Source organism: Perca flavescens, chromosome 17 (genome assembly GCF_004354835.1).
Source record: "Perca flavescens isolate YP-PL-M2 chromosome 17, PFLA_1.0, whole genome shotgun sequence".
NCBI lineage: Eukaryota > Metazoa > Chordata > Actinopteri > Perciformes > Percidae > Perca > Perca flavescens.
In genome coordinates, this window is record NC_041347.1 from 20329461 (window position 1) to 20356970 (window position 27510).

At 39.4% G+C, this 27510-nt stretch overlaps 1 protein-coding gene across 2 annotated transcripts in view; it reads right to left on the reverse strand.

Annotated features, from left to right (window-relative positions):
• The window catches only part of LOC114571723 (cGMP-dependent protein kinase 1), an 80317-nt gene that overhangs the window by 37589 nt on the left and 15218 nt on the right, over positions 1-27510 (reverse strand). For both annotated transcript variants that reach the window (XM_028602873.1, XM_028602872.1), the window contains exon 3: positions 11733-11846. In XM_028602873.1, coding sequence (XP_028458674.1) covers positions 11733-11846 — 114 coding nt within the window. The remainder of the gene's footprint in view (positions 1-11732; positions 11847-27510) is intronic.

Consider the following 27510-nt stretch of genomic DNA (forward strand, 5'->3'; position numbering starts at 1 on the left):
AAAAGGAAAAAAATCTACTTTTACGGGGATAAATTAGTGAAATGGCAAAACAATAAAATGCCCAAAATGGTTTTCTAGGTATCTAGAAGTCTAGAAACAGAAATGGTGAAATGAGGAGAGGGGGTCATAGGCGACGGAGAAAAGTGAAGACAGATAAGAACAGGAACGAAAGAACAGTGCATTTATTTAAAAGAAAAATAAAGCAAACTGTAACATATTGTTTTCTTTAAAAGCCTTTAATCATTCCAATTCATTCTCAACAGGCTCCTGTATTTGGTTAAAATTCATCTCTTCTTTTCTACACAGATTTCATTTCATGATTGAAGTACTGCTACCTGAGCTGATGACGTCAATGGTAAGCAAAACTGCTCCTAGCTAGAAAACTAGCTGGTATCTACTGCATCTGAACACCAATAAAAAATTACCTTTCAGCATGAATTGCTTTTGCTCATCGGTTTGTGAGATGCATTTTAATTGTTTGTTGTCCTCATCATTATATACAACCAACCAGAAACTATTTGCCACAGAGGAAATCAATTCGAATAACCTGATAAATTTTAGTCTGCCCGGCTGTAGAAAATCACATGGAGGAAATTAAGTGTGTTTGCTATTCATCAGCAAGGAGGTTATTTTTAGGCCCTGGTCCAGGTTGTATCAGGTTGTATCAGATGACACATTTCTCTATATAGCTGGTTCGGTGGAGTACTCAAACTGTCAAATTACTGATTCATCAGGCAGTGAAATACCCTGGGAACATACATTGTCACATATTGTCGGATTGAGTCTTGTATTGTCTCAACGTAATAAATTAATGAATGAGAATAGTGTCTATACTAAAAACACAACAAAGTATGAGTTGTTTTTTTTTTGACAATTTTTTTTTTTATCCTTTTAGCCCATTTATCCTCATTATTTGAAACAGTTTATGGTACCTTTCTCCTCTAATTATCAGTTGAGACACTCTATACAGTCAATAGCTCAGAAAGCCTTTATATTTAAAGCTCCTTCTCATTGAAATTAATCTACCAGTATATATTTGATACATATCATCTTTCAAACATGCCCTGTTGTCTTATAGTATCAATTGTACATGTCCATAATACCACCTCTTTATGGGGTGGGGTTATTCCTAGTAAAGAATTTCCAACAATAACAAGAAATAACTTGTCATTGTTTAATTTCATCAGGCAGTCAAAGCTAATGAAATCTCTGCACCCAAAAATACCCAGTGAAGCTGGAGTGATAATCTCGACCCCCCCTGCTTTTCCATAATGTGATGAAATGTTTCTGTGAGTGAGTGACTGCATGCCAGCATAAGTGCACATACTCATTGTATATGTGTGTACTGTATGCCACTCTTGGAAATTTTTTTCACAAGACAGTAATTATTCTGATAAGATGCCTCTTTACTCTGCAGGAGTGCTACATTCTGTTTATGAAATCTGTGGAGAAGGAACTGTTCATTATAGGAGGAAAAGATGTATAATCAAATGAATGAGTGGTCCAGAGATTACAAACGTCTTACTCTGTTCAGGGATCTTGTGTGGTAAAAAACAATTCTGCCATGTTTCAAATATAACATCTAACTTATTACAACTTCAAGAGCACATGATAGTCTTTGTCCCTTAATATTTGTCTTAATCCTTTGCACACTACCTCCAACCTACTCGTCAATATAAAGTGATTTTTATTCCGCCACCAGCAGTTAGTTTCAGTTTAACAGTCTGTTGCTAGTAGCAACCAATACTAGCACATTCCCATAGTTTAAAATTGGTACATCCAACATTTTCACAGCTCTGTGACCAAGCAAATATGGTCAGGTATCTTCTATCCAATCTCTAAATGCCCTTGTTGGACCACTATATGTATACTTCATTTATTATAGCTACTTGGTAGCTTATAGTTGTTCTTCCACTTTCTTCCTGCAACCCTGTCTCAGAGAAATTACATTTATAAATGTGTTTCAAGAGACACATAATGCCACCTGAATTATGTTTTTAGCAACATAATGAGGAAACATTTTTATGAACGTATCGGCAAAATGTTTCGGGAAAAGAATAATAGTGTATAAATTATAGAAAACATCACATCTTATTCACTATCATCCACTTGTCATGGGGCATGAAATTAAGCTTGGTTTTGGGAAGCTGTGGGTCAGCAAATATAAATGCCACTCAGTCAGTTACTTTAATTGTATTGCTGTGGTACCAAACATCGCGGGCTCTTCACTGCCTCAGACCAGAATTGGCAAGACAAAATTTACTTGATGAAACTGTGATGATCTATTATATATCAAGCCCTTTATTTTGCTTTTCTAACCCTGTCCTTGCACTCTTTGCCAGCCATACAGTATGTTCTGCTGCTTGTATTTTTCCCCCATTCAGGTAAGAAACAACAATCAGTCTTTCTTGATGAAAAGTCGGTCTCACATTCTCTCTCAGATTTGCTCAACATTAGGGAGTCTAGCATTTCAGCTACAAATGGCTACATTGTATGCGTTCTAGACCGCTGGACCCCACCTATCTGATCTTTGCACTGGAAAAATCAAACTAAATTCCACATTTAAATCTGTAACATGCATCTTGTTCCACACTCATTGATTTTGATTCTCAAGGTGACATTTTCTACACTGTGTGAGAAACAGCTTGCTTACCATAGATAGATCATCAAGTTCATAAGATCAATAAGACCAAAAACAGCCACTGGTGGGTCATACATGTTTAGTCTGTGAAGGATTAGCTTTCATGTTCCTCCCAACCAACCTCTTCCACTGATCACTATCCATATCTGAGACCCCATTTACACGTAATATTAAAGCTATAGTGCTTAGTTTCTGTTGCCCCCATGTGGAATTCTTAGTAATGACAACAAAACTGTCGGCGCATGACACAAGCCTTCCGTGATCGTGCACAGCCCCCACCCCTCCTCCACGCAGTTGCTCGTAGCCAAGGAGCACACGGAGGATTAACAAACACGATGGACTCTTCAGAAGAGATAATTATCTTCACTTGAATCGCCGGATGACACAATCTTCTGAACATAGCCATACTGAGAAATACAGAGAGAGTTGTGTGGAGCTGATAGTCTTAATTAGCATTGTAGCAACTCACAGGCAATGGCTTGACGTTCATTAAAATCAATAAGTTACTCACTAAAGCTTTAAGTCTCTTGTATCCCGAACAACAAATAGCCGTTAGCAATAACAACTATCTAACTAGTAACCACCACCATTGACCATTAACTAACATCAACACATAGATGAATTGTATGTAGGAATAACGAGCGTGATATCTTCTTATCCTCATTTTCTCAAGCAACACGGAGAACGACACCTAATTTCAGTGTAACTTTCCATTAACAAGCACAGACCCTGTAGAGGCTACTTCAACAGAACACGTAGTGACGTAGTTACATGTGGACAGACGGATGCATTACCTTTTTAACATCTGGCTTGATTGCGTCTCGGAAGGCGGTTTGAGCAACCAAATTCTTTTTGGATGCATTTACATTTATTAAGTTAAGTGTAAATGGGGTATAATATTCCAGACAAGTAGCACCTGATTTACGGTATTGCTAAGAGAAGCAGCTCCACAGAGTTTCCTGTGCCATGTTCTCTAGCAGTGCTGGGGTTATAACTTCATTAGCAAATATCATTTTGTAAAACAGACTTTCCCCCAGAGCAAGATTTTCATATTATTAGCCTGTCCATATTGTCACTTGCAACTATTAGCATAAAACAAGAAAATCATTTGTCCAAAGCTACACCTGTGGGGCTGTTTTCTGACTGACTGACTGACTGACTGTATATTGCTGCTGTCTGAAGTTGCCTCTCTCTGGATGTTTTAACCTTTTAAGCCGTCTAGAGCCCCAGAAGAGCCTCAAGCTCCGGGCTCACACCTGCTCTCCAACTGAGAATCAGGACAATAGCAGCAGCAGGGGCCCTCAGTCCACACACACACACACACACACACACACACACACACACACACACACACACACACACACACACACACACACACACACCTATAACACATGCACTTAGACAGGAAAGCACATACAAACTCAAATGCCTTGATGCAACTAAAATAAGGCGCATTGTCAAGTTATAGGCACCAGATAAAAATACAGGCAGTCAAAACCTCGACTTCAAACAGCGGCAGCAGGGGCCCTCAGTCCAGATCCACACACACACGCACACACACGCACGTGCGCGCGCACACGCACACACACACACACACACACACACCCCTATAACACATGCACTTAGACACGAAAGCACATACAAACTCAAATGCCTTGATGCAACTAAAATAAGGCGCATTGTCAAGTTATAGGCACCAGATAAAAATACAGGCAGTAACAACCTCGACTTCAAACAGCTAGGTAGGGGCTTCCCTGCCACCATTAACATTTTACCATCAGATTTTTTGCTGCACTCTGGCAACAGTGTTACCATGGCAGCCATGAAAACGGAGATTTTTTCCCGCTCTGTCCCACTGGAATTCTATCTACCGACGCCATTCTTTCCGTCTTCTTCTGTCCCTGTTTCTGCATTGTATTCACTTATCTAATGAAACCCTTTATCCTATGGCATTATAGTTTTCCTGTACCTCTGCACACATCAGCACGAGGTGTTGGAAAGAGAATGAATGAAAAATAACTTTTGCAACAAAATTTGTTTTTCTAACAATCATAAGTAATTCCTGTTGCTTTCTGTAGTGCAATTTAATATGTAAATTCATATGTGTTATCTCTATTGCTCTGTTTGTGTAATTGCTTGTTAAATTCCAATGTGTAATGCCTGTTTGTAATGAGATTTGCATATTTATTATTTGATGCATTTACATGTATGTCAGTCTCTCATTTCCCTGCTCTTGGTTGCACTTCTAATTGTGATGAGTAGCCTACAGTTGGAAAAGACGCAGCAGCACAGTAGATGGTGCCTCTCTGCTTCTCATTAATAGTGCTTTCCTGATTCTAAGAGCTCTTCTCTCCAACTCTTTACAGCCCAGCTCTGGCTAATGAGGGTGCTCTGTTCCGCACACAACCACACTAGGTTCACAACATAGAGTATAATTTGTTGTTTTTCTTAAAAGCTGCAGTGGTTTTAAACCTCTATGGTATACATTATATACTGCTAATACTCTAAACATACTTACATCTACTCTCTAAGGTCATCTTTCCATTTACTTAAAAGTGCAATGTGTTCCCTCTTCAGCAAATGTGGCTCTTCTCTCCCTTAGTACATACTGTGTGGATTGGACCTGCCACTACTTTAGATATTACAGTTGCAAATTATTTATTGTCATAACAATTACAGAGAAGCAGTCGGTTTAAAATCTTAGGCCCTGTTCAGACCTGGTATTAAAGAGCCCCTATTATACTCCTTTCCAGCGTCATAATTGTACTCTTGGGGTCTACTAGAATTGGTTTACATGCTTTGGTGTTAAAATACATTTTATGTTTCTCATACTGCCCACTGCTGCAGTGCCTCCACCTGAAACACTCCGTTTGAGCTCTTGGCCCGCCATCCCGAAAAGCCCAGTCTGCTCTGATTGGTCAGCTGGCCCACTCTGTTGTGATTGGTCATCCAAATTCAAACAAGCCGCTGGGAGTAATAGGGGCTCTTTAACATGCATCTTGGGTAATCTAATCACAAGTGAACAGCTAACGGTGTTCTAAAATTCAGCTGAATTTATAGGAAATTGCCATATTTGAAGTGCAAAGTGAAAGTGCTCACTCTGGTTTTCAAAAAGCACAGAAGGAGGGTGCTTTTACATGCTGCACTAACTTGATTTTTATCACACTGAAATCTAATTGTATAAAATACTGTTATTTGTATCTGCTGGCAAGGAAAATAGCTGTTGCTTGGTATTCTGCGTGAGATCCAACATGAGAGCAGTCCCCAAGCATGAGAGGAGGCTCCGACTAGGTACTGGTGTTGTTGAATCATACTGTCAGGTCAAAGAAAGTGTGGAGGTGATCTCAGTCCCTTATCAAGTCATGTGAAAAATTTTAAAGTGCAGAAAGAATGTTTTTAGGTAGTTTGCTCTTCTTAATAAGAGTTGAAGAGTAAGGCACACTGACAATCAACATGTTTTATAATTTAAACACAACAGACCCCAGCAAAAGTCGCCATTCTCCACCAGTCATAATGTTTAACTCAGCCTGGTCTCACAGAATTCCGTGAAATGATCACAAACTGTTAACAGCGCATTACGTGGTGGTGGCACGGAATGTGTGAAAATTCCATGTGGCCACCACGGAAAACAATGCCTATGTAAAGTCAATGAGAAGATGACGTAGCATTAAGAGCGACTCATGTAGCGAGTAGTATGTAAGGCCGAAATTCCGTGTAAGAAGGTTGGTTGGGGTGGTAGATACGTCAAACACAGGACTTTCACCCAGGAGACCAGGGTTTGTGTCCAGCATGTCACGTTTCCTAAAGTCGCTTTCTTCTTTTCCTAAACCCAACCATCCGGTTCTTCTCGCGTGTCACGGAACCGTAAGCCCACCCACGACCTTGTCGTGAACCCAACCGTCCCGTTCTTCCCACGTGTCACGGAACTGTAAACCCACCCATGACCTTTTCCTTAACTTAAGGGGCCATGTTCATTTTACGGAATTCTTCCATCGGCCCATCACTGAATGTTTTGCGATTCCGTGGAACTGCCACAGATTTTGAGTTAAGGGGCCATGTTCATTTCATGGAATTCTGTGAGATCAGGTTGGTTTAACTTGTTGCCTGGTTCTCCATGGAGTCAAACCTGTAACTTATATCACTCACTAAGGGCAGGGTGATTCCTGAGACTGAGCAGAAGTAGTCTACTACACATACACCCTTGCACATTTACACACACTCGCATGCACATTTTCCTCTCTTTGATCGATTAGAAAGACAACTGTTTGCTCACTCCCCATCGGAAGGAAGGGATTTTAAACAGCTGAGCTACAACTCTATCACAAGGGCCATTCTCAGAAGTCTCCAGAACAATGATGCTGCTGGGGCTTAATTTTCTTTCTGTGATGCCATGATATGAAGTGTTATTTTTAGTAACACGTACGTGTGTGTGTGTGTGTGTGTGTGTGTGTGTGTGTGTGTGTAAGCCTGCTGCTGGTAAATACCCAACATATACTTGATGGGTAGAGCTGAATAGGATTTCTCTCCACCTCATCTGGATATCCCTTTAAATGCTCAAAGTACTTCTCAATATGAATTATAATGACATTGTTTTTGTTTTTTTGAAAAGTATAATCTAGTCATATAAAGCATTAGTGTGCATTAGATATGATCCAACTGAGAGCACAGCTGAGTTTCTGCAACGACGTCTGAGACTGCTTTTTCCACCACTATCATTAAGATGGAGCACACAGATAGTCAGTCTCACTGATTATGTTAGTAGTGACTGGCAGTGACCTCACTCTCTGAGGAAGGACTGGTCCTAAACAATGTCAGGAGTCCCGACACTCGTTTAGAGCCACTATGACTGATCAATATGCTAATTTGTGTGAGTGCCACAAACTGGTCTCATATTTGTTAGAGCCATAATTTTGTTTCCTAATTTTCTATTTCATTTGCTGGTAATAAAAAAAAAAAATTATATATATGAATGTGAAAGTTCATACTTTACCTTGGGAACAAAAATCTTGACTTTACTGGTTGAAAGCTATGGAAAAGGCTACTGTAGACCACATGCCACACAACATGTTCTTGTGACGAATGTGTGTTCATATTTAGAGCAAGTAAAACAGGTGACAGCTTGTTAGCAATTTTAAATTAAACAATGAGACCTACAGAGTAAAGTGCACTACTGTTTGACTGTGTCGACTGTGTAGTGTAGTGTTAAAATTATCTATTAATTGTTCAAATTAATTCAGACAGCAAAGTAATCTGCAGCTATTAAGGTTAATCATTTCAAGTAATTTTTCAAACAAAAAAAACAGACAGTACCTACTGTACTGGAAGTTACTTCTCCAATGTGAGGATTTGCTTTGATTTGATTTTTTATATCATCGTAAACTGAATATCTTTTGTGTTTTTGACTGATGGTTGTACAAAATAAGACATTTGAAGACATCACTGTGGACTGTAATAAATTGTTACAGGCATTTTTGGCTATTTTCTGACATTTTATAAAGCAAAAACTGAATCAAGAAAATAATTAACAGATTAATCGATGGAAAGCGTTGCTAGTTGCCGAGTTAACCCTTTTACCGTGATTTTGAAGTTTGCAAATATATGCTTGGGTTCCACAGCTTAAGTTGGCATTTTCAAGACACAGACTGAGCCACAACAACAATATTGCTTTAAATTATTTCTTTCCCACTGTTCAACTTCAGTCAAGTGCTGCACAGCTTTATAATCGCACAATGCTGAATTGCAGCCTGTCATGCTGTCCAAGTCTTTATAAAGCAGTGGCATTTTGATGCTATAAAAAAGATATTATTTAGCAAAAGGCCAACGTCTCTCTCTCTAGTCTGTATGCAGACAAAAAAATATCAATTTTGTCCTGCTTCCCTTGAGTCGACTCCCTTATTTTTCTGTCACTGCTATCCTGTATTTATCACCTCTCTCTTTTGTCTTTCACTCCTACCCTTTCTTCCTCTTTTCTCTTCGGTCAACAACTTCCCAGTTGTTGTCATGTGAAAATGATCTGATATGGATTTTGATGGCAAGGGGATGTCTCAGGCAACATTTTTCTCTCAGGCTGCATGTGAAATTCCACCTCATTTGCAAAGCCTGGCAGAGCCTACCCCCAAATGTGTAAATAACTACACTTGTACACAAGTGTCCTGAAACTGAACGTAACATATTGATTGGTGGAGCTTGTTGGGGACACTACGCAGCCTAGGAGTAAGTGCTGCTCGAAATGTTGAAGTCAGGGCAGACTTTACAGGATCCATTTCTCTTGGGAGAGTCCAAGCAAGTGTTCACACATGAAATCACCTAAAGGCTGAAAAGGATGGGGATTGAAGGAAAACAAATATCCTTGTCAGTCCCTCCAGGAATTTGCCTGGAAATGCAACAATTTATACAAGTTTAACCAATCCTCGTATTATTTTGTAGAGCTATTAATCTTGCCTCATCCCTGAAATACATCCGCTTAGAATTGTGTAATTGGACAAACACTTGCACATTTTGCCACATAAAATGGTCCAACACAGTTTTTGTAACAGTTTAGAAATGAAACGTTTATTATTGATTTACTGTATTATCTATTTGTTTTTCAGAGCCTTTTGTTTTTATATTGTTATTTTAATTGAACAGCCTTCAGAAGTAATTTCATTGTCATGTACGTTTCTTTTGAGGTTTCTTTTGATTATTTCTATGATTTCAACACAGATTTGTTGGTCACAATGATAAGTAACACGAAACAAATAAGGTGCATCCCCTGGACGCATGGGTATTGAGTTAACTGCTTCCTTTCGGATTTTAATGTGTCAGAGACACATGGCGCGTACCTAGCAACTTCACTGGGTTTGACAAACAATGCAAAGAACAAAAAATGAAACTTGTGATAAAACATCTACAGTATCACAGTGAACATTGAGTCTGTTTTTATTGTTTTCTGAATCACGTTATCCCTTTCTTGTAGGTGCAGATTGATTTGGAAAGCTAGCAGACATACACGCTGTGACAAATTTTCTGAAATCAAGCCAATTTCTGAAAATTCTGAAATTAATAGAAACCAAATTATGCCTGGAAGATACAAAAAACACAATCAAAAATCAAAAACTCTGTACTATGCTGAAATGGTTGGCACTAATTTAAGTAAATGGGCTAAAAAATGCTGTATCACTGTTACGGTGCTTTAAGACTAAAAGCAGCTGGCCTACAACACATCAAGCTCCTTTTACGCTCACTGGAACAAATTGAAATGTTGCACACTGCACCACAATTGAAACAAACACTGCAAATGTAATCATTATGTCAGCTACCTAAACACTGGGTGGTGAAAAAGCCTTGAGTTGTTCTTGATTGCTTTGAGTGTGTTCAAATCATACCTGCAAACAATTTCTCTAACTTTAATTATTGCACATAAATGGCTCTGGTTTTCTTAATAGGCAACAGTCTCCAATAATGTCTTAATTATAACTGTTAGCAATAATGTCATTATATTTTGAGTTACCTTTGCAGTCAAAGGATGGAGGGGGGATACTGTACACATTTTTGTGGAGTCCACATTAACAGGCTCATCATCGAAATTCTACCGAGATGTAGTTATTCATGCATATGTGAGAGCATTCAATGTCAATTACACTGAGGATATATCCTCCTCTACAGGGTTCTACGTTCAGATCAAATTAAATGTGTTAATTGGAAGCTTAACCCAAATGCACACTCAAGTAGTAGCATGATTTCCATCAGAGGCCGTCACCTCTTATACCCTGGGGCACAATTCCTCAGTACATTCTTCTAGAGACATACATTAAAACAAAGACAACCACCCTCTGAGACCCAGTGTCAGTGACCCTGTTAGACAGTAAACACACTTCTGCCAATGTAGGCAATTACATCATTCGTTCCATGCAGAGTTTTTATAAAGCAGCCACCTCACCAGCTATGCGCTGACGTACACTTCTAAAGATCGTGGCAGGAAGTACATGCTGGTGGGCTGGTGGCAGGCAAAAGAACATACAAAAGAAAAAGACAGACACTCTGTCGCCTCTGGGAAGGGGAATATTTCATCCCATAAAAGTTGACTCATCTCCCTGTGAGCATTTGTTGCCATAGCAACAGGAGCTGGGAGTTTCTGTTAGGTTGGCTTTCTGTTGGTTACTGGTAAAGGGGATCATGGGACATGAAAAGGGTCAGTAAGGGGAGTGCAACCTCGCTGCCACCATCAACAACCCTGGTTTCCTCCACACTCAAACTCACGCCTTCTTGCCCTTGTCTACAGGCAGGGACCCCCTGCCCTTCATGCAATTATTCATACCCTTCATTGATTCATTCATACCTGGGTCACAAACAAAAATCAAGCAGGCCAGATTTTATTGAATAAGTATTCTTTATGGTCTTAAGTGCCAGCTGGAGCACTCAGACACTGACTTACATTCATTTATTACAATTTGAACTGCAAAAAAAAAAAAAAAAAAAAACTTTCACCACCCAGACCTTATCTCATCTCACCTTTTTGTCTATTTATTATTCTATCCAAAGACACATTTTCCAGCTATTTTCCATTTCCTTCCTTACATAAACACACATTTTTCATCCTGACACACACTCTTCTAACACACTTGGTCTCAAATGTGCGTAGACCACCATCTGTCCTATCCTTTCTCAGTCTCCTCTCCTTACTCTGTTAGGCTGACTATTCAAATCCCCGGTCTGATAGACCACCTATTCACCCACTGTGCATCCATAATAGTTGGAGCTTTGACACATAAAAGAGTAGACCTTGACATTCAGCTCACGGGGGGTCTGCAAGACACTTAACTAGAGTATTGTGAAAACACATAGTGGCGATAGTTGTTTCATCATGACTGAGAAACAATGCTTTCTGTGCTATACAGTGACTGTGTGATCCGCCTCTCTGTGTCAACGTAGGACTGATATCCTACAGGCAGAAAGACCCCTAATCCTCCACACCAAGGGAACAGATTTCAGTGAATGTATGTTTGTGTGTGTGAACAGGTGACATTATCCGTCAACTGGGGAACATGGGGACATTCAACACAGACTGATGTGAGCACTTTGGATATTTTTCCAGGTGTCTGTGGAAACTCACTCTTGACAGTGGCAGTCCTGGTGCAGTTGTAGAGAATAGCCAGCTCTCCAAACACCTTTCCTGGCCCCATGGTGCAGAGCTTCAGGCTCTCCTTCGTCACCTCCACCTTCCCATCTGAAACATGCAAAGAAATACAGGTATACCATTAAAGCATGATACTATTTAAATTACACGTTCATTTTGCCTGATAAACCAAGTGTATGAGTCCTCTGCTACATTCAATATTTGCAGCAAACAAAGTTTCAGGGATGAAATGGAGTGGATGATAGGTGTTTGAGGGCTTTTGCTTCATTTTTGGGGCCACCCAGCCAAGGTGGTCTTAAATCACTGGGCTGGAAAAAAAATAAGATTATTTTGCAATGTGGTGTTTCCAAGGGCTACTGGCCTCCTACCAAGCCTGTGCCTGGCCCTGTTAAATAGCAATGCAGCAAGAAAGAAAATTCTACTTAAAGATTAACACTCTAAAACTCACAGACACAGTATGGTATGCCTTAAGGTAAGGACTGCTGCCTTCGACCATTCACAAAGAATCCTCTGCCCCGTGATTTGGATCTGCACCAAAATTTAACAGGTTCCTCCTTGGCCCATGCTACACCATTCAACCAAGCCTCATGAAAATCGGGCCAGTAGTTTTTCTGTAATCCTACAGACAGGCAGACAGACAGACAGACAGACAGACAGACAAATCAAACCGAAAGCATAACCTTCTTGGCAGAGGTAAAACCACTCCAGCTACAATCATGCTGCTGTGGAGATGCATGTTAACATCTTAGCAAACCAACGCAATGGCTGCTTCCACTGTACTAAGACAAGCCTCTTCAAGCATGTACACTTTCCTGGAAACTCAGCATTCCAGCGGGACCTTAACTCTGATTCACAGAGAGCAAAAACCTAAAGAAAAGTTCGCTCTAAGCTACTGATAAAATATGGCAAGATGATAAGAGCAGGCGAGTCATCCACAGAGAAAACAGTTTGACACGTTATCTTGTTAAAGAGGGCACTCCTTTGACAAAAAGCCTCCAAAACACTTGCCATGTGTCATGACTAGTTATTTTCTCAACTTTGTATTTCTTTATAGTAATAATAGTAAACAGTATATCAACCATTAACACCCAGCATGAAACTATACATGCAGAGAAAATCTTCAACCATGTGTGTCACCATCTTAATGTCTACATGTACTACCCTGCTGTTTTCACTACTCATTTTGTGTCTGAGCTTCCTGTAACACTCTAATCTTTTTCCACTCGAATGGAGAAACAGCCGGAGATCAAAATAACTAACTGGGATTCCTCGCCATTCAGCATTTTAACAATGCCGTGCCTATGCAACCTTCATTATTATCAGCTTAAGTAATCATAATCGCTATCTTAGATTTAGAAGAGAAAAGGTCCGTAATCCCCAGAAGTTCAACCAAATAATGAAGATTTAACTTTAGTAGGGAACACAAATGTTCAAAAAATGAAGGATCCAAGGCACTCTTCTGGCAAAAAGTTAAAAAGCCTTTATTTGGATGGCTATTTCATGTTGAAATTACTAGCACATGTTAAAACAGAGCTGAGTAACAATCCACCCGTAGCGGCACAATCAGCCTTCTTTAGTTTTCTTAGATTGATTGAAAAGCCTACGTAATAAATATCTTTCACATCTCTCAATTAAATGCTTCTTTCAGTTTAATAACAATTGCACATATAATCACGGGACTGCTTACTTTCAGAAAGATTTGCAGTTTGGTTCTTAAAAAATACAAAACTAATCATTGTAGATTGTAGTTTCTTGTATTTTGCATTCTATTTTCTACTCCTTCACATTCATTAACATAAAAAAGACAACTTTCTGTGCACCCCGGGATTTCTCTAAGGAAAGAGGGAACCCCTGCTGCTTGTTTACAAGAGCAACTGTAAAAAAAAAATTATTAACTGAGTATAGCTGAAACCATTTTTGTAGCGTCAATCTAGCCTTGCAAAGTCTATGAAGACTATAAATATTGAGCTCAATTTGCTGCAAGAATTAAGTCTGGAGAACAGCCATTGAGGATCGATTGAGCCCAACAAATATGTGCCATACTAATCAGTGAACTGTGAGGGGTGATGAGATGCTGATGTGACTTGTGACTAGGGATGGGTATCATTTATTTTTATTTATATAACGTCGGTTACGGAGCATCACAGAGGAGCGGCAACATTTAAGTGGCACCGAAATCCGGTTCACATGCAGTCCGAGTGTTGATCCGTACAGACCACGGATCAACTATGGTCCGTTGCACCACTAAACAGAACTATTATTGTTTTTATTGCAAGAACTGTGAGTCTGTGCCTATTGATTTCTAATGTTTCTGTCGCTGTTTTTGTTTTAACAAGCTGATTAAGCGGCCCACAGAGCGGTAGCCAGTCCGACTATGTTTTGAATGATTTGCGGTGGGGAGGCTAGTTTATACATATATGGTCTTTGCACATACTGTGTTCATAAATAATTTTTCCAGTTTGCGCATTTATCTATTTTTAGACATAACATTATATGATCCACCAGTCTCTATAGCAGTATCGAAAAGCTCTGACCTTATTGATTTTCGGGTTTCGAGAAATTTGGAACCGGGTCCTAATAGAACCAGGTCTCGAGACCAATCCCTACTTGTGACCTCTCAAAAACCCTGAGCCCTTATTACATCTGGGTGTAATAGACAATGGATGATGAATAGTTTAGAAGAAAATTGCCAATGGTTTCCAATTTGAGAATTGTAGGCAAAGACTAAAGTGTTTGTTGCCTTCATCTAATCAGGTGTAGAAAGGGTGTTGATCTGAGTGAAGGAGACTGTCTATCATCAATTGTACACCCAATTTGAAGTGTCTCTGTTGTGGTTATGGACATTTCAGTTGCCTGTTTGTTTATTTTTGTTTCCTGGTGTGTATTTCTCCTGTTTTGTGTACTCCTGTTGTGAATTTCTGTTTCCTAGTTTTATTTTGATTTTGATTGGTCTGTTTTCTGTTGTGTTATGTTCAGTTTACTTCCTGGGTTTTCCCGCCTTTGTTGATTGTCCTGCCCCGCCCTGATGTGTTTCACCTGTTGTCTCACCTGTCCCCCATTTGTTACCGTGTTTAGCCTCTGTGTTCCCTTTGTCTCCTGTCAGATCATTTTTGTATCCATTTGAGTTTGTTCCCGTTTGTTCCTGCCCGTGTGTTGCCGTCAGCCTGTATCAGTTTGCTCTGCCTGTGTTCAACCCGTCAGTTTGTGCATTCCCTTGTCAGTTTTCCAGTCTTCGTACTGCCGCCTTTTGTTGAATTAAAATCCTTAGTTCGAACCATCTCCTGCCTGCCTGCCTGCCTCTCTCTGCGTTTGGGTCCACATTCCCTGCTTCCTTATCACAGTCTCTAATAAGCAAAGCATAAATAATTTGCTTTGATCCATCAGCAAAAGAGTACCAACATGGCCTTTTAGTGTCAGGATGAAGAATCAAAGTGATGTATAGACAGACATCAATGCAATATATGTCCGTATCAATACAGACTATTGCTGCCCTATTTAAATGGACACAAGACACAAAACTTCATTAAGTGCAATGAAGGGCGGACTGAGGTTTAATAGCAGCAGTGTCTTGTGGACAGGTTCCTGTGAGGACAAAGACAACAACACATCTGGTAGCAAAAACGTTACACACAACTATGGACAAAGCTAATAATTTCCTGTGAATGGCCTTGTAATTAATACCTGAGTGAGGCGAGCAGTTAGAGCACAGTGCTTGTTTTGGACTGCATGCTGTGAAGGAATTGCAAGTCAATTAAATAATCCAATTAATCAGTTATTTGAATTCCACTCGTCTTTTTTAAGAAACTACTTTTCAGAAGTTCACAAGAATCCATGAACACAAGCCAACACATGGTCCAGGTTATTTCCTGTTTTTGTGTATAATAAAATCCGCTTTATGAAAATACTTTATTACAGTAGCTCCAAATTAACTTGTAATTCACCTCACATATGCACGTTTTATTCAAATCTTATTAAAATAGCAACACCACAGGCAAATACACAGCTCTCTCATTGGACAGTTGATCTGATATCAAAGTACAGTACATTTACATCTCACTGAGCCATTTAACAAGAGCTGTTTACTGTCCTGTCTAAAGGCAAATCAAAAATGGAAAAGAGGAAGAACTGAAACATTCATGATGCATAAAATATCAAATGTATAATGTTAACATGCTATTAGGGTTTTCCCTGTCAATGCATAACAGCATGTCTTCTCCCCCTAAGGTGGTGTATTGTGTTAATGGCTGATCATTTGAATGCACACAGTGCTCCACATTGCGGGGCATCAGGACAGACCTCAGAGCACACTTTCCTCTGGCTCCAGATCAAATGTGATTCTGGCAGCATTCCAAATCAAAAAGCTGCCGTCTTTTGGGTTGACTTTATCTCACACCGGTGCTGACACTGATAAAAAGTTGACCCGGATGTGCTCCTACTATCCCTCTAACAGGAGTGATTTAAATAATCCTCTATGATCTGAAGAATATCTAACCAAAAAAGTTATTTTTTTATTAAGATTTCTGTCTTTTAGACTAAATCTAATGAATTGACATGGTTAGATTAAGGATAAAGGCATTTTTGTAATTAATCTACTCAATTGTGCCCCTGCATGTTGCATGTGACACAAGGTTCTCTACCCCCAAATAAATTTGGATAAAATGACATCTGTTGATTTCCACTGTTGTCTTTCACACTGAAGCCATTAGGCTGCGTCTATAAATAAAGAGTTTTAGGGGTCAGGCACAGGATACTGTTTAATTCTTCCTCCTCTTCTTTCATTGATAGTTTATGTTTTTTCAAGCAGCACGAAATGGACATCAAGAAACAGGATGTGGGGGAGTTCAAAATCCCTAGAGGATAACATATAACCACCATCCCATCTTGATGGGCCTTGTTTTTCCGCCACTGCTCAGGGCTCCGATTACCCGAACCTATCCATTAGAGCAATGGAGGAAAACGGACAGTAGATTAAGCAGAACATTGTTGCATCCAGCTCCAACTGGCAGTGGTGGCCTAAAGGTTAGGGAATCAAGCTTGTGACTGGAAAGTCTGGACTGGCAGAATAATCTGGGTGGGGAAAGTAAAAAGCAGTGCTTGCCACTCCTTCATTACCACCACTGAGGTGCCCAACACCTACAGCTCCAGTAGAGCTCAGTGCTCAGTGGCCAGCAGATCAGACTGGACAGCTTCACAGGTGTCAATGTGTAACTGTGTGAATGTGATCAGGGCATTCCTGAAAAAGAAAGTGTTGCTCTCAGTGACCTGAATAAATAAAGGGGTCATGACCACTGAAGGTTTTAAGTGGTTCAACACTATCGTTGGCACTTCACTAAAGTGACTTCAGGTCAGCAATGATATGTCTGTGAGAATAACACATTATGTCTGAAAGTTTGAATGTTTTTTTAAAGGAGAAAGCCATGGGAGAAACAAGACTGAAATCTCTTTTTGGTTTAGCGTGGGATCAATTCATCAGGGACTGAAATGTGTTCAGAAAATCCCAGGGTTTAAAATTCACCATCTGCTCTATATGTATTTAAAAAAAAAAGTGGTTTAAAAGATTATATAAATTGCAGCAAATTCAAAGGTTTGACATAAATAGTGGTCATAAATAATGGCCATAAGTGCCCTTTGATTCATCAGCTCCGAGCAGTTATTTGTGTTTTTACCTTGATTTTCAAAGAACCCAATGTGACCTCTCAAAAAACACAAATGTTCATACTGTAGCTGCCCAGTCATGAAAAATGAGACACATGAATCAACACATTGGGCAGACATCAGAAAATGAAAAATAAAATAAGATGAGGTGCATCTCAAGATGAATGCAGCCACTCTGCTTTACATTTATTGAAAAGAAATTGAAAGGGCTGGATGTCAAAACGATTGTGTTTGGGTTTGAGGCTAAATAATGGCTTAGTAAATTATCAAAATCAAAATTAAAACAATTGGTAATTCCTCCCGATCACAGAACTGTGACCATGGTTCAATAATGAGGACTTGCTGTTCAAGCACAAAGCATGTATTATTTTTCTCTCTAGTTAGAAAACAAAACAAGCCCTAGAGTTTAAGAAAATACGGATGTAAGCTTGAGCCAACAGCAAGAACAAACACAAAGGCAGAGAGTAAGAGCACTTTATGTTATTAATCAGGGAGGGTGGCTCAGAATTGGAGAATCGTATATGAAATTTAAAGCTCCCCAGTAATGAAAATGCGAAACACTCAGTGTTGTTGTTTCAGAGAATTCCTGTTTGTATGACTGCGGGCTGAAAGAATACAAGCAACAAGATGATGCATGGCTGGTGACTGCCAAAACAGGGATAGAGTGTGGGTGTAGTAGAGGTGTGTTGTCTTTGACTTGTGGAATGCAAATGTTAAGATATTTTTAGACGGTGAGCGGTTACCTCTGCACGTCACCCTGCAAAGTTGGTGTTCTGCATCTTGGGTGGGCAGCGGGGTGCAACTCTGCCGTCATGTCTAACAGCTACATCTGATCCTACTAACAACCTCTACCATACACTGCAGGCGACTGCTATCCATCCAGTCTAATCATATCATCGCTTAGCTTAAGTTGTAGCTTTAAGCATAGAGAATGGTTAGCAGTATGACACAAATATAGCAATTTCAGCTAATGAGTATCATACTATTGGCCCTGATCAGATAATAAAACTTTGAAGCTCATGATGCTCTTAAAGGTCCAATGTGTGGGAATTTCTCCCATCTAGCGTTGAGATTATATGTCAATCAACTCTCTCGTGCCACGCAGTTCAAAGTATTACAGCTACAGTAGCCTTCACGCTTTTTTTCAGATGACGGCGAAAGGCGGAGCAGTATGTCCTGTATGTCCCTTACCGGCTAACGTATTTCAAGATGGCGCATGAATATGGAGCGTCTGGTCTACCCCAGTTCATGCAAACGCAAATGTAAAATTTCAAGTCAATAGGAATACTTGGAATTGATGGTGGTGGTAAATATTCATGAAAAGGACAAGTTTTTACACACAGATTTTAAGAATGAACAACTAAAAACGTTACACACTGGACCATTAAATCTTTTTAGTTGATAGACATATGCTCAGTTGCCAGCAGGGACGGACTGACAATCTGTGCGTCCAACCGATGGCCATCGGCACAAAAAAAAGTCTATTAATGCGATATTAACAGCCAACAGCAGGGGGTGCAAATACAATCACTTATATGCTACGTGTAAAAAAAATAAAACTGAAGAAGAAGAGTTGGCCTACATCATTAGACGTGAGTTAATTTCACATCAGCAATACTGGTAAGTGCCAGGAGCAGGAAACGTATAGGCTGCCTTTATCCCTATCTCAGCAAATTGCATAGTCAGCTCAACATGAGTGTGCATCATGATTATGAAAATGATCGTGCCACTTAGTGCTGTCAAACTTAACGTATTTCATAATTTCTGTTAGGTTAATTTGAAACATTAAACGCGTTAGAAATGAATCACGGGTTGACCGCGATTTCACTTGGTTGTATATGAGAGCTTGTAGTGAGCTCACTTTTGCTGCTATGATGAAGACTATGATAGTAAATTAAACTGGAAAACATCAGGCATGCATTGGTACCACTCTAAACATGATAACAAACAGGGAAGGGGGCTAAATAATTCACCAAATTTAACCAAAAGTTTAACCAAAAAATCCTAGATTGCACTTTCTGTCTGTCTTCCATCAGAGTGTAGTTTTTCCTTGCTTTCATATTTGTGTTTACTATTGTAGAACTGGCAAAGACCTGGTGGTTGTTTGTGAAAGCTTCACAGACAACATTGATAGGGCCTAGTCATTTTTATCATTTCACAGCCTGAGCCTTAATATGAATCAAAAGTGTAATATGACATTGAGAAAATATTAAATAGGTTATTCAATGCTAATTCTTTAACACAAAGCAACACATGTTATATACATTTATATTTGAATAGTTATAGTATATAGTAACTAACACTCAGTGTAGTTTGGGTATAGGCCTACAGAATACCTCTGTTCAGGTACAGCAAGTATCTCTGAAAGTGTTGTCAGTAATACTCTGTACTGTTTTATAATTACAAGTTTGTGTAATTTGGGGTTTTTGTAGCCAGTGACATTTCTTTATTTGTATTTTATTTTCAATGCAGATGTAATGGCATTGTACATTTTTAGTTTTATTTGAAGGCTGAGGCTTCATTAATAAACACAACCCCAATTATCATCATTGGTTTTGAGATGTTACTTACTGTGAATACCTAGTCTGATAGATTAATAGGGTATTGTGGCATAGTATCAGGACATTCTGGCTGTCTGTCGCGCACGGGCGAATGGAATGATATTAGTTAATTAAAGATAATAATTAATAATTAGTTATTAGCTAAAATTGATATAGTAATTGACTTATAGTGCTAACCATTGTCTAAACTTTAAACTATAACATGCTATATTTAGCTATATGGTTAGATTAGGTAGATAGCTGCAGCATGTAAACATAAACACTGTTCGATGTTTGCCCTGAGTCGTCCATCCCTGCTCCACAGAGAGGCACGTCTGCATCATCTCCAAAAAAATACACTTGTTGACTTTCATCAGCTTTCTGTCAACAAACTTGTGGATCAGTCTGCATAGCCTTCTGCAGCTTCCGAAATCTGAAGATGGAGTAGGAAGATTGCAGTTCCTGCACCGTTCAGCGGAAATCCAGTAATGTTGTAAGAAGTTGTTGTAAGTGGTACCAAATCATTTCAACATCTGCACGCACACAAGCATGCGAGTGATCAAGATGCTTTGGTAATATCATTGGTCGGTTACACTTACTTGAAGGTATCTACATAAGAGTGACATGACACTGTCATGAACGTGTCATAAACATTATAAACAAGTCATAAACGTTTATGACATAACGCTTCTTTTAGTAAGTGTCATTTGGTTTTTGTCATGACAAGTTAGGGTTAGGGTAAGGGTTAGGGTTCATGTGTCATGACAGTGTCATGTCACTGTTATGTAGATACCTTCAAGTAAAGTGTTACCCATTGGTCTATTTGTTGTAGTCATGTCAGTTGTTTTTCTCTCAAAACCTACTTTCAACTCTTGAACTAAAATAAAATTCAGTGAAACATTTGCTGTCTGACTAGCGTTGCACAACTTTCCTCTGTTATGGCTGCAGTGCACTCAGTTCACTTTCATTTTTTTTGTGTTCCACCATTCCTTCTAAATTGACGTAAGCAGAGAGTTTTGTTTATATGCACTGCTCTACGTGTTGGCTCTTTGTGCAAACTAGCTGACGTCGAACACTCTTAAACGCATGCCATTTTTTATTACAGGAGCAACAAAAGGAAATGAAAAAAACTGTGAGAAGGCAAGTGGAAGAGAAACAGATGGACAGCAGGGGAGGAAGATGAGGACGGACACCTGATGCTGTAGGTGAGCACTGTTGAACATCATATCATTTGAGAGGATATGATGCACTTCACATCCTTTTCAGTTCAACTCAGGCACCCTCGCACAGGGCTCCCTGTCGTCGGCACGGTGGGAAATTGCACTGCAGTTTTTGTATATGTGGTCTGTGAGACCTAAAGACACAAAAAGCAAGTCGAAAGGATACGAGGGACAGCTGGTTTCATCCTTTTTACATCATTTTACCTTTGAGACAGGGGTACAGCAAGAACCCACTGCAGTGCCACTTGTCTACTTGTAGAGCCTTTCAGCTTCACACTGAAGGTTACTTTCATTCAGTGGCAGTAATAGGACATTATGATAGTCTACTGCTACTCTCCCAGTCATAAAACTCAGATTATGGCTTTTGTGTTGACAAGCTGATTGATAGCCTGAGCAGGGGGCAGTGAAAATGATCATTTTGTATTCCCAGACCAAATCACAACATTTTAATTAGCAGTTAGCGTCCATGCCATGTGCACATACTGTAGCTTTTCTTTTATGCAGACAGATGTAATTAGACAGCGTCAACATCAGAATACAGATTAATATGGCATCTGAAGTGCTACAATAATGGACCTCTCTCATTTCCGCAGCCTGCTCTCAACTCATTTTAGTAGCCGGCTGTGTCATTACAGACATGAGAAGGCATTTACAGGGAAATGTGGATTCCGTGCCAGTGTTGTCAGAGTGTAGGGAACACAAATAGTTATACATACATACACATTGAGTATTTTCATACATACAAGTATACATATACATATGACAAGACACTTAGTGTTGGCATGCTAGTGGCTCTGTGAGGCACTTAGGCACAGCTTTGAGCTAAATGCTAACATGCTGATGTTTAGCAGGTATAACGTTGACCACGTTCTGCAGTGGTGGACAACATATTGACATTGCCGTCCATAGAGCCATGATGTGGGCTGAAAATTATTTCTAACTTTCCATTTTTTCAGATTGCTTGTAGATTACATGCTGCTCGATGAGCTAAAAAGAGTTTAAACTCCTTGGCTCATGTAATCATTGTAAAATACCTTTGAAAATGTCAAGCTTTTCTTAGCAAGCTTAAGACAAGGCTGTTTATCCTAGTTTAAAAAAAGTTGAGATAATTAAGAAAACAGCAATATGCTGCATCTGCGTACGAGTACACCAACAGCACGTAACACAGACATTCACACGCACACACACACAACAGCTTTGAGATTTGTACTTGGTAAAACTTATATGAAAATGTAAGAATTCCCATGCTGGGGTGGAGAGCATTTGACAAAGGCAATCAAAGTTCAAAAAGAGATCAAAGATTTACCACTGTTCCAAGAACCCAAATCACCAGCAGATCCACTTCAACATATGCCATAGGACATATTGGACTCCTCAGAAGAGATACGTCTCTAAAGGCATTCCTACTCCCTATTGCACGTTCTGCCAACCTGAACAAACTGGAACTTTCCTACACATGGTCTGGGAGTGTGAACAGGTGCATGAGTTCTGGAATAAAACAACATCAGTAATATCTGATGTGATAGGATGTTGAATTCCTACTGACCTGATTGTTTTGTTACTTGATTACGACTCTAAATTACATCTGCTTGGGAGACAGAAGAAAGTTTGGCTAGCCAGCTCAACCGCGACCAAGAAAATGATAGCTCAACGCTGGCTCCCCCCCCCCAACTCGCTTTGTATAAAACAGTGGTTGCCGTATTCTCTGGACATAGTTATGCTTGAGCTCTCTACAGCAAGGATTAACAAAGCCAAATCATCAACTATAGATCTATGGAAAGGTGCAGCAGCACAAGTATCAGTCCTAAACATGTAACATAACATTTGTTGAATATTCTCATACGATGCTTGTGAGCTCTTTTTGTCTGTCTGCCTTTCTTCCACTCCTCTTATGTCACACACACGCCGCTTTCATCGTCTTTCCAGATGAGGAACTCTCAAAAGCGCTGTTAACCACAAAGAAGGGATGACGGCTCAGGGATCATAGACAAATTGCTCATTAATGCTTGCTCTGTGGTGTATTAATCGGCCTCCGTGGAGTGAAAATGGGGATCAATTCTTATTGTAGAGTTCAGAGGAAAAAAATAAAGGCCATCTCACACTAATCAGAGAAGAGGAAAGGAAAAAAGAAATGGGGTGAATAGGAAAGAAAGGTAGAGAATATAAAGAGAAAAGCCGAATGAAAATGAGATAAGATGGACAGGTGGGAAAAGAGAAACAAAGAAGGATAAGACAGTTGTGTAAAGGAAGAAGTGATGAGCAGGTGGAGAAAGATGGGTGAGAGGACAGATTGGGGTCAAAGCCGGTAAAATGTGGGGTGGTGGAGGGAAACTCTGGTGCATGTCTCTGGTTTTGTATTTAAGCATTTCAAATTGATAAGTTGAACCTGTGTGTGTGTGTGTGTGTGTGTGTGTGTGTGTGTGTGTGTGTGTGTGTGTGTGTGTGTGTGTGTGTGTGTGTGTGTGTGTGTGTGTGTGTGTGTGTGTGTGTGTGTGCGTTTGTATGAAAATGAGAGAATGAGAGAATGAAAGAGAGAGAAAGTGACAAAGGGAACAACTTAGAGGCAGAGGGGGCAAATGAGAAAAGACACTTGCCGGAGAGAGAATATTTTCACTTGGTGTTCAGGGCAGATGGTGCACTGCTCAGCGGAGGTAAGATTATTAGTCTGCAACACACGCATACACACCATTTGCACATAAATGGTGCATTAGCTGACGTTTTATTCTTCTTGATAGAGGTATTTCAGATCACTAGGCTATTGTATGTCAGCAAAACCAGCACGCCACCTGAATTTGGTGCATTGTGTAGAAAACTCTCATTTCCTGCTGCTTTGCTCATGTTTTCCACTGTGATTGCTGATATTCTTAAATATTTTTTTTGAATCAGAAATCAAATTGTGAATCGGCAGAAAGTAAAAAAAAAAAATGTCTCTCACAGTAATCGTTTTTTCATGCCTAAAGCATCAACAGTTGCCATCAGCCAAGTGAATAAAAAAAATTAAACGCACACATACACATGCTGTGGGTATATACAATTGTAAAGGTGTAAGTGAATTAATATATATCTCTGTGACATTTGAGGCAGCAGCAACATAGAAATTGCTTTTTGATTTAATAACGTGCAACTTTGTCAATCTAATTTCTCTGCACTTGCTTCGTTTTCATTATAAAGGCGGGCTACCACCTAAACCTGTCAGCCACCATTAACGTGTGTCTGTGAGTGTGTGTGTGTGTGTGTGTGTGAGATAACTAGGAGTGTTTAAATGTCATTCCAGTTACAGACCCCTCACCTTTTCCCCAGAGGACGTCTTAATAAACCCCCACTGACAGCCTCACTAGAGTTATCATGAGAGCCGATAGCTTTGAAGAGTGCCAGCTATATGTGACTCAATCTCAGGGTCATAATATTATTGCACGTCATGTTACTAAGAACACACACAAAGTTCTGAGCCTCAGCAGTGAGTTAAGGTGCCTTCAACTACAATTGGCTGCTGTACAGTGCTGTCAAGATACAATAGGCAGCAGTGGTTGTATTGAATTTTGGCTACATGCTGTAATTGCTAGGGCCAATCAAACCAAAATATGTAAGCCTCAACATTTTATTTTCCTGAGCTGCATTAGTTAAGTTGCCAGGCAACAAAGCGGTGCAGTGGGTTTGTGCACTCACGTTTCTGCAACCAAATGTATTCTATTTTAATATCAGCTTATTAATATGCGAATATATCATAATAATCAGCTGATAGTGTATTAACAGCAGTAGCTTCAGTAGCTGTAGCAAATAATACTAGATAGTGCTTCTAATTTGCTTTACGTATGGTGTTCCACAACTACTGTATTTACACGGAGTCACACTCAGTTGCCCCTATTGATTACATCTCTATACTCTGCTCAAGATGAGAGAGGAACCCATTTCCCTTTCTTCTCCTCACTGGCCAGTGAGCACAAAGGGCATCTCTCTGAAGACTCCAGTCTATAGCGCAGTAAGAGGATGAGTCTCAGGCAGAGACATTCCTTCATTTAGTCTCTTACAGATTTTTTAGGAGATTGGCCAGCTTGACACGTGGTCACCTGCGAAACTGGTTTGTCTTTTGGCTGGTGGCCATTAAATTGACATGAGCGTTAGGATGACAAACTGATATATTTTATACAATGGCTGACGATTCCCTGTTGAGTATTAAAAAAAAAAAAAATGGTGAGGAGCTCTGGAAATCTGTTTTCATGTCAGGTTTTAATAACTCCGCCTGTAAGGTAGAGTACATGGTGACAGAGTCGTAATAATTTTCTGGTAGAAGCTAAAGAACATTATCACAGGATAAAATATGCCATGAAATGAAATGCAAACAAACACCTGTGCCTCTCAATTAACAGTGTTGCTTATATTTGATTAAAGATGCATGCATACAGATCAGTCGATGCTCACACACACAATCATATCTACCAAGCGTCTTGACTGTCATATCAAGGAGTCAAAACCATCAAATACTCCTCTTATAGAGAGAAACTAGCATTGGGCCACAGTGGGTAAACATTGCTATTCATTGTTATTCAGAGGTATATCTCAGTCAAAGCAGCAGGAAAGGAAAATGACTGTCAGGAGTGGTTCAGCATAAGCTTCAAAACAGCACATTGTTCAATTCTGAAATATTCAGACATTCAAGGATACGATTTAAGCCTCACTTAAACCTGACGTTTTCTCGAAGAAATCTGTCAAAATATTAGATTTACCTTGCCTAATGGGAGGTCAAATTAAATACTTGGGATTCTATCCAATTTGTGTTGAGAAAGTGTCAAATCCCAGGCCTATTCTCAAATCCCCTGAACACCTCCACCTGAAGGAAATGGTCTTTAGTGCATCAATGGTTGCATTGAATATGGTAACCTGTCAAAGAACCTGTCAATGTCCTGTGAACAGTTTTTGGGTTTTAAGCTGAATCTTTCTCCTTACTTTTCAGTCTGCCCTCCCTGTACACATAGTAAAACTAAGAAAATATACACATGAAGGCAGATAGCTTGTTCTCCCTAAAAGATAACAAATAGAAGAAAATACAGAATTTAAAGTCAATATCACGTATGCCTGCATCCTCCAAGCTAGGCCTTTTATTTTTCTTTGAAAACACTTTTTTCTCTCAAGAAAGATAAAATACAAAAAGGAATCTTAAATGAAAATTCTAAATATTCATTCATATAAATGCAAAGTTGGCAACAGAAGAAACCAGGTCAGGAGAGACCTCATACATCCTGTTAACACAATAAAGTTGTCAAACAAAAGAACCCTGTTCAGTTAAGCTTTCCTCTCCAAACTGTAGTTAGACACAGTAATACAGCACAGATTTTCACCCTTATCTTAACAACACCAAACTATTAAAAGTAAACATATCAAGGCTTATATCTTAAAATATCTAGCTGCTTTTTTTGTAAAAATGCCCAAAATTCTCTATTGTCAGCTTCCCAAATGTTGTTTTTTTTTTGGTCTATGAATTTACATTGAATGTCTTTAAGTTGTGGATCCCTAGTGGGACAAAACTTGCAATTTAAATTTGTCAACTTGGGCAGTGTGATAGATATTTATCATGATTTTCTTGCATTTTAACGATCACCATTATTATTGCAAGTTGGACAAAACGTTCTCTTCATAGGATTGCATTTTGGCCTAAGCCCAGTATTCAGTGTGTTTATGCCATCCAAACTAATCATCAATTCTCTATTCTCAAAGTTAAGGTTTCGGCTCAGTTTCATCTTTTAACAAGTTTACTCGTACCATTGTCAACAACATTTCATGACAGTTGAATGATGACTATGAAGTAAATCAAGGGGGTTTTAATGTCAAGGAAATACTTGATAGTAATTGGTTAAGATAATAATAGTTATTATCATCATTAGCCACCTGTACGGGTCTTTGCAGACAACACATCCAATCAAAAACCTCTTTCATCTCCATGGAAACATGAGCTTTTGTCTGAGTTGCAATCAGTATTTTAAATAGGACTGTCAGTTACAGCCCAGTGGATGCGACCAAAATACAACAAATCGCTACAGCTGCCTCATCATGGCTGCGAGCCAGTTCCAGGATGCATTCCTTTTTATCAGCTCCTGTTTTGTCTGATCTTTAATTATCAGGTGCATCTGCAACAAAAGCTAACTGCTCTGAGGTTTAAACAGGGAGGCTGTAATATTCTCTGAAACATCAGTCTAGGCTCTCACTGGAGATAAATAACGTATGCATATGCTCTCATATTAAAAAAAAGAAAAAGAAATGTAATGATGTAAAGCACAATTATTCAATGTTTTTTGTATTGGTGTAGTTTACGTGTGCCTTTTATGGTTACATGATGCATGATTT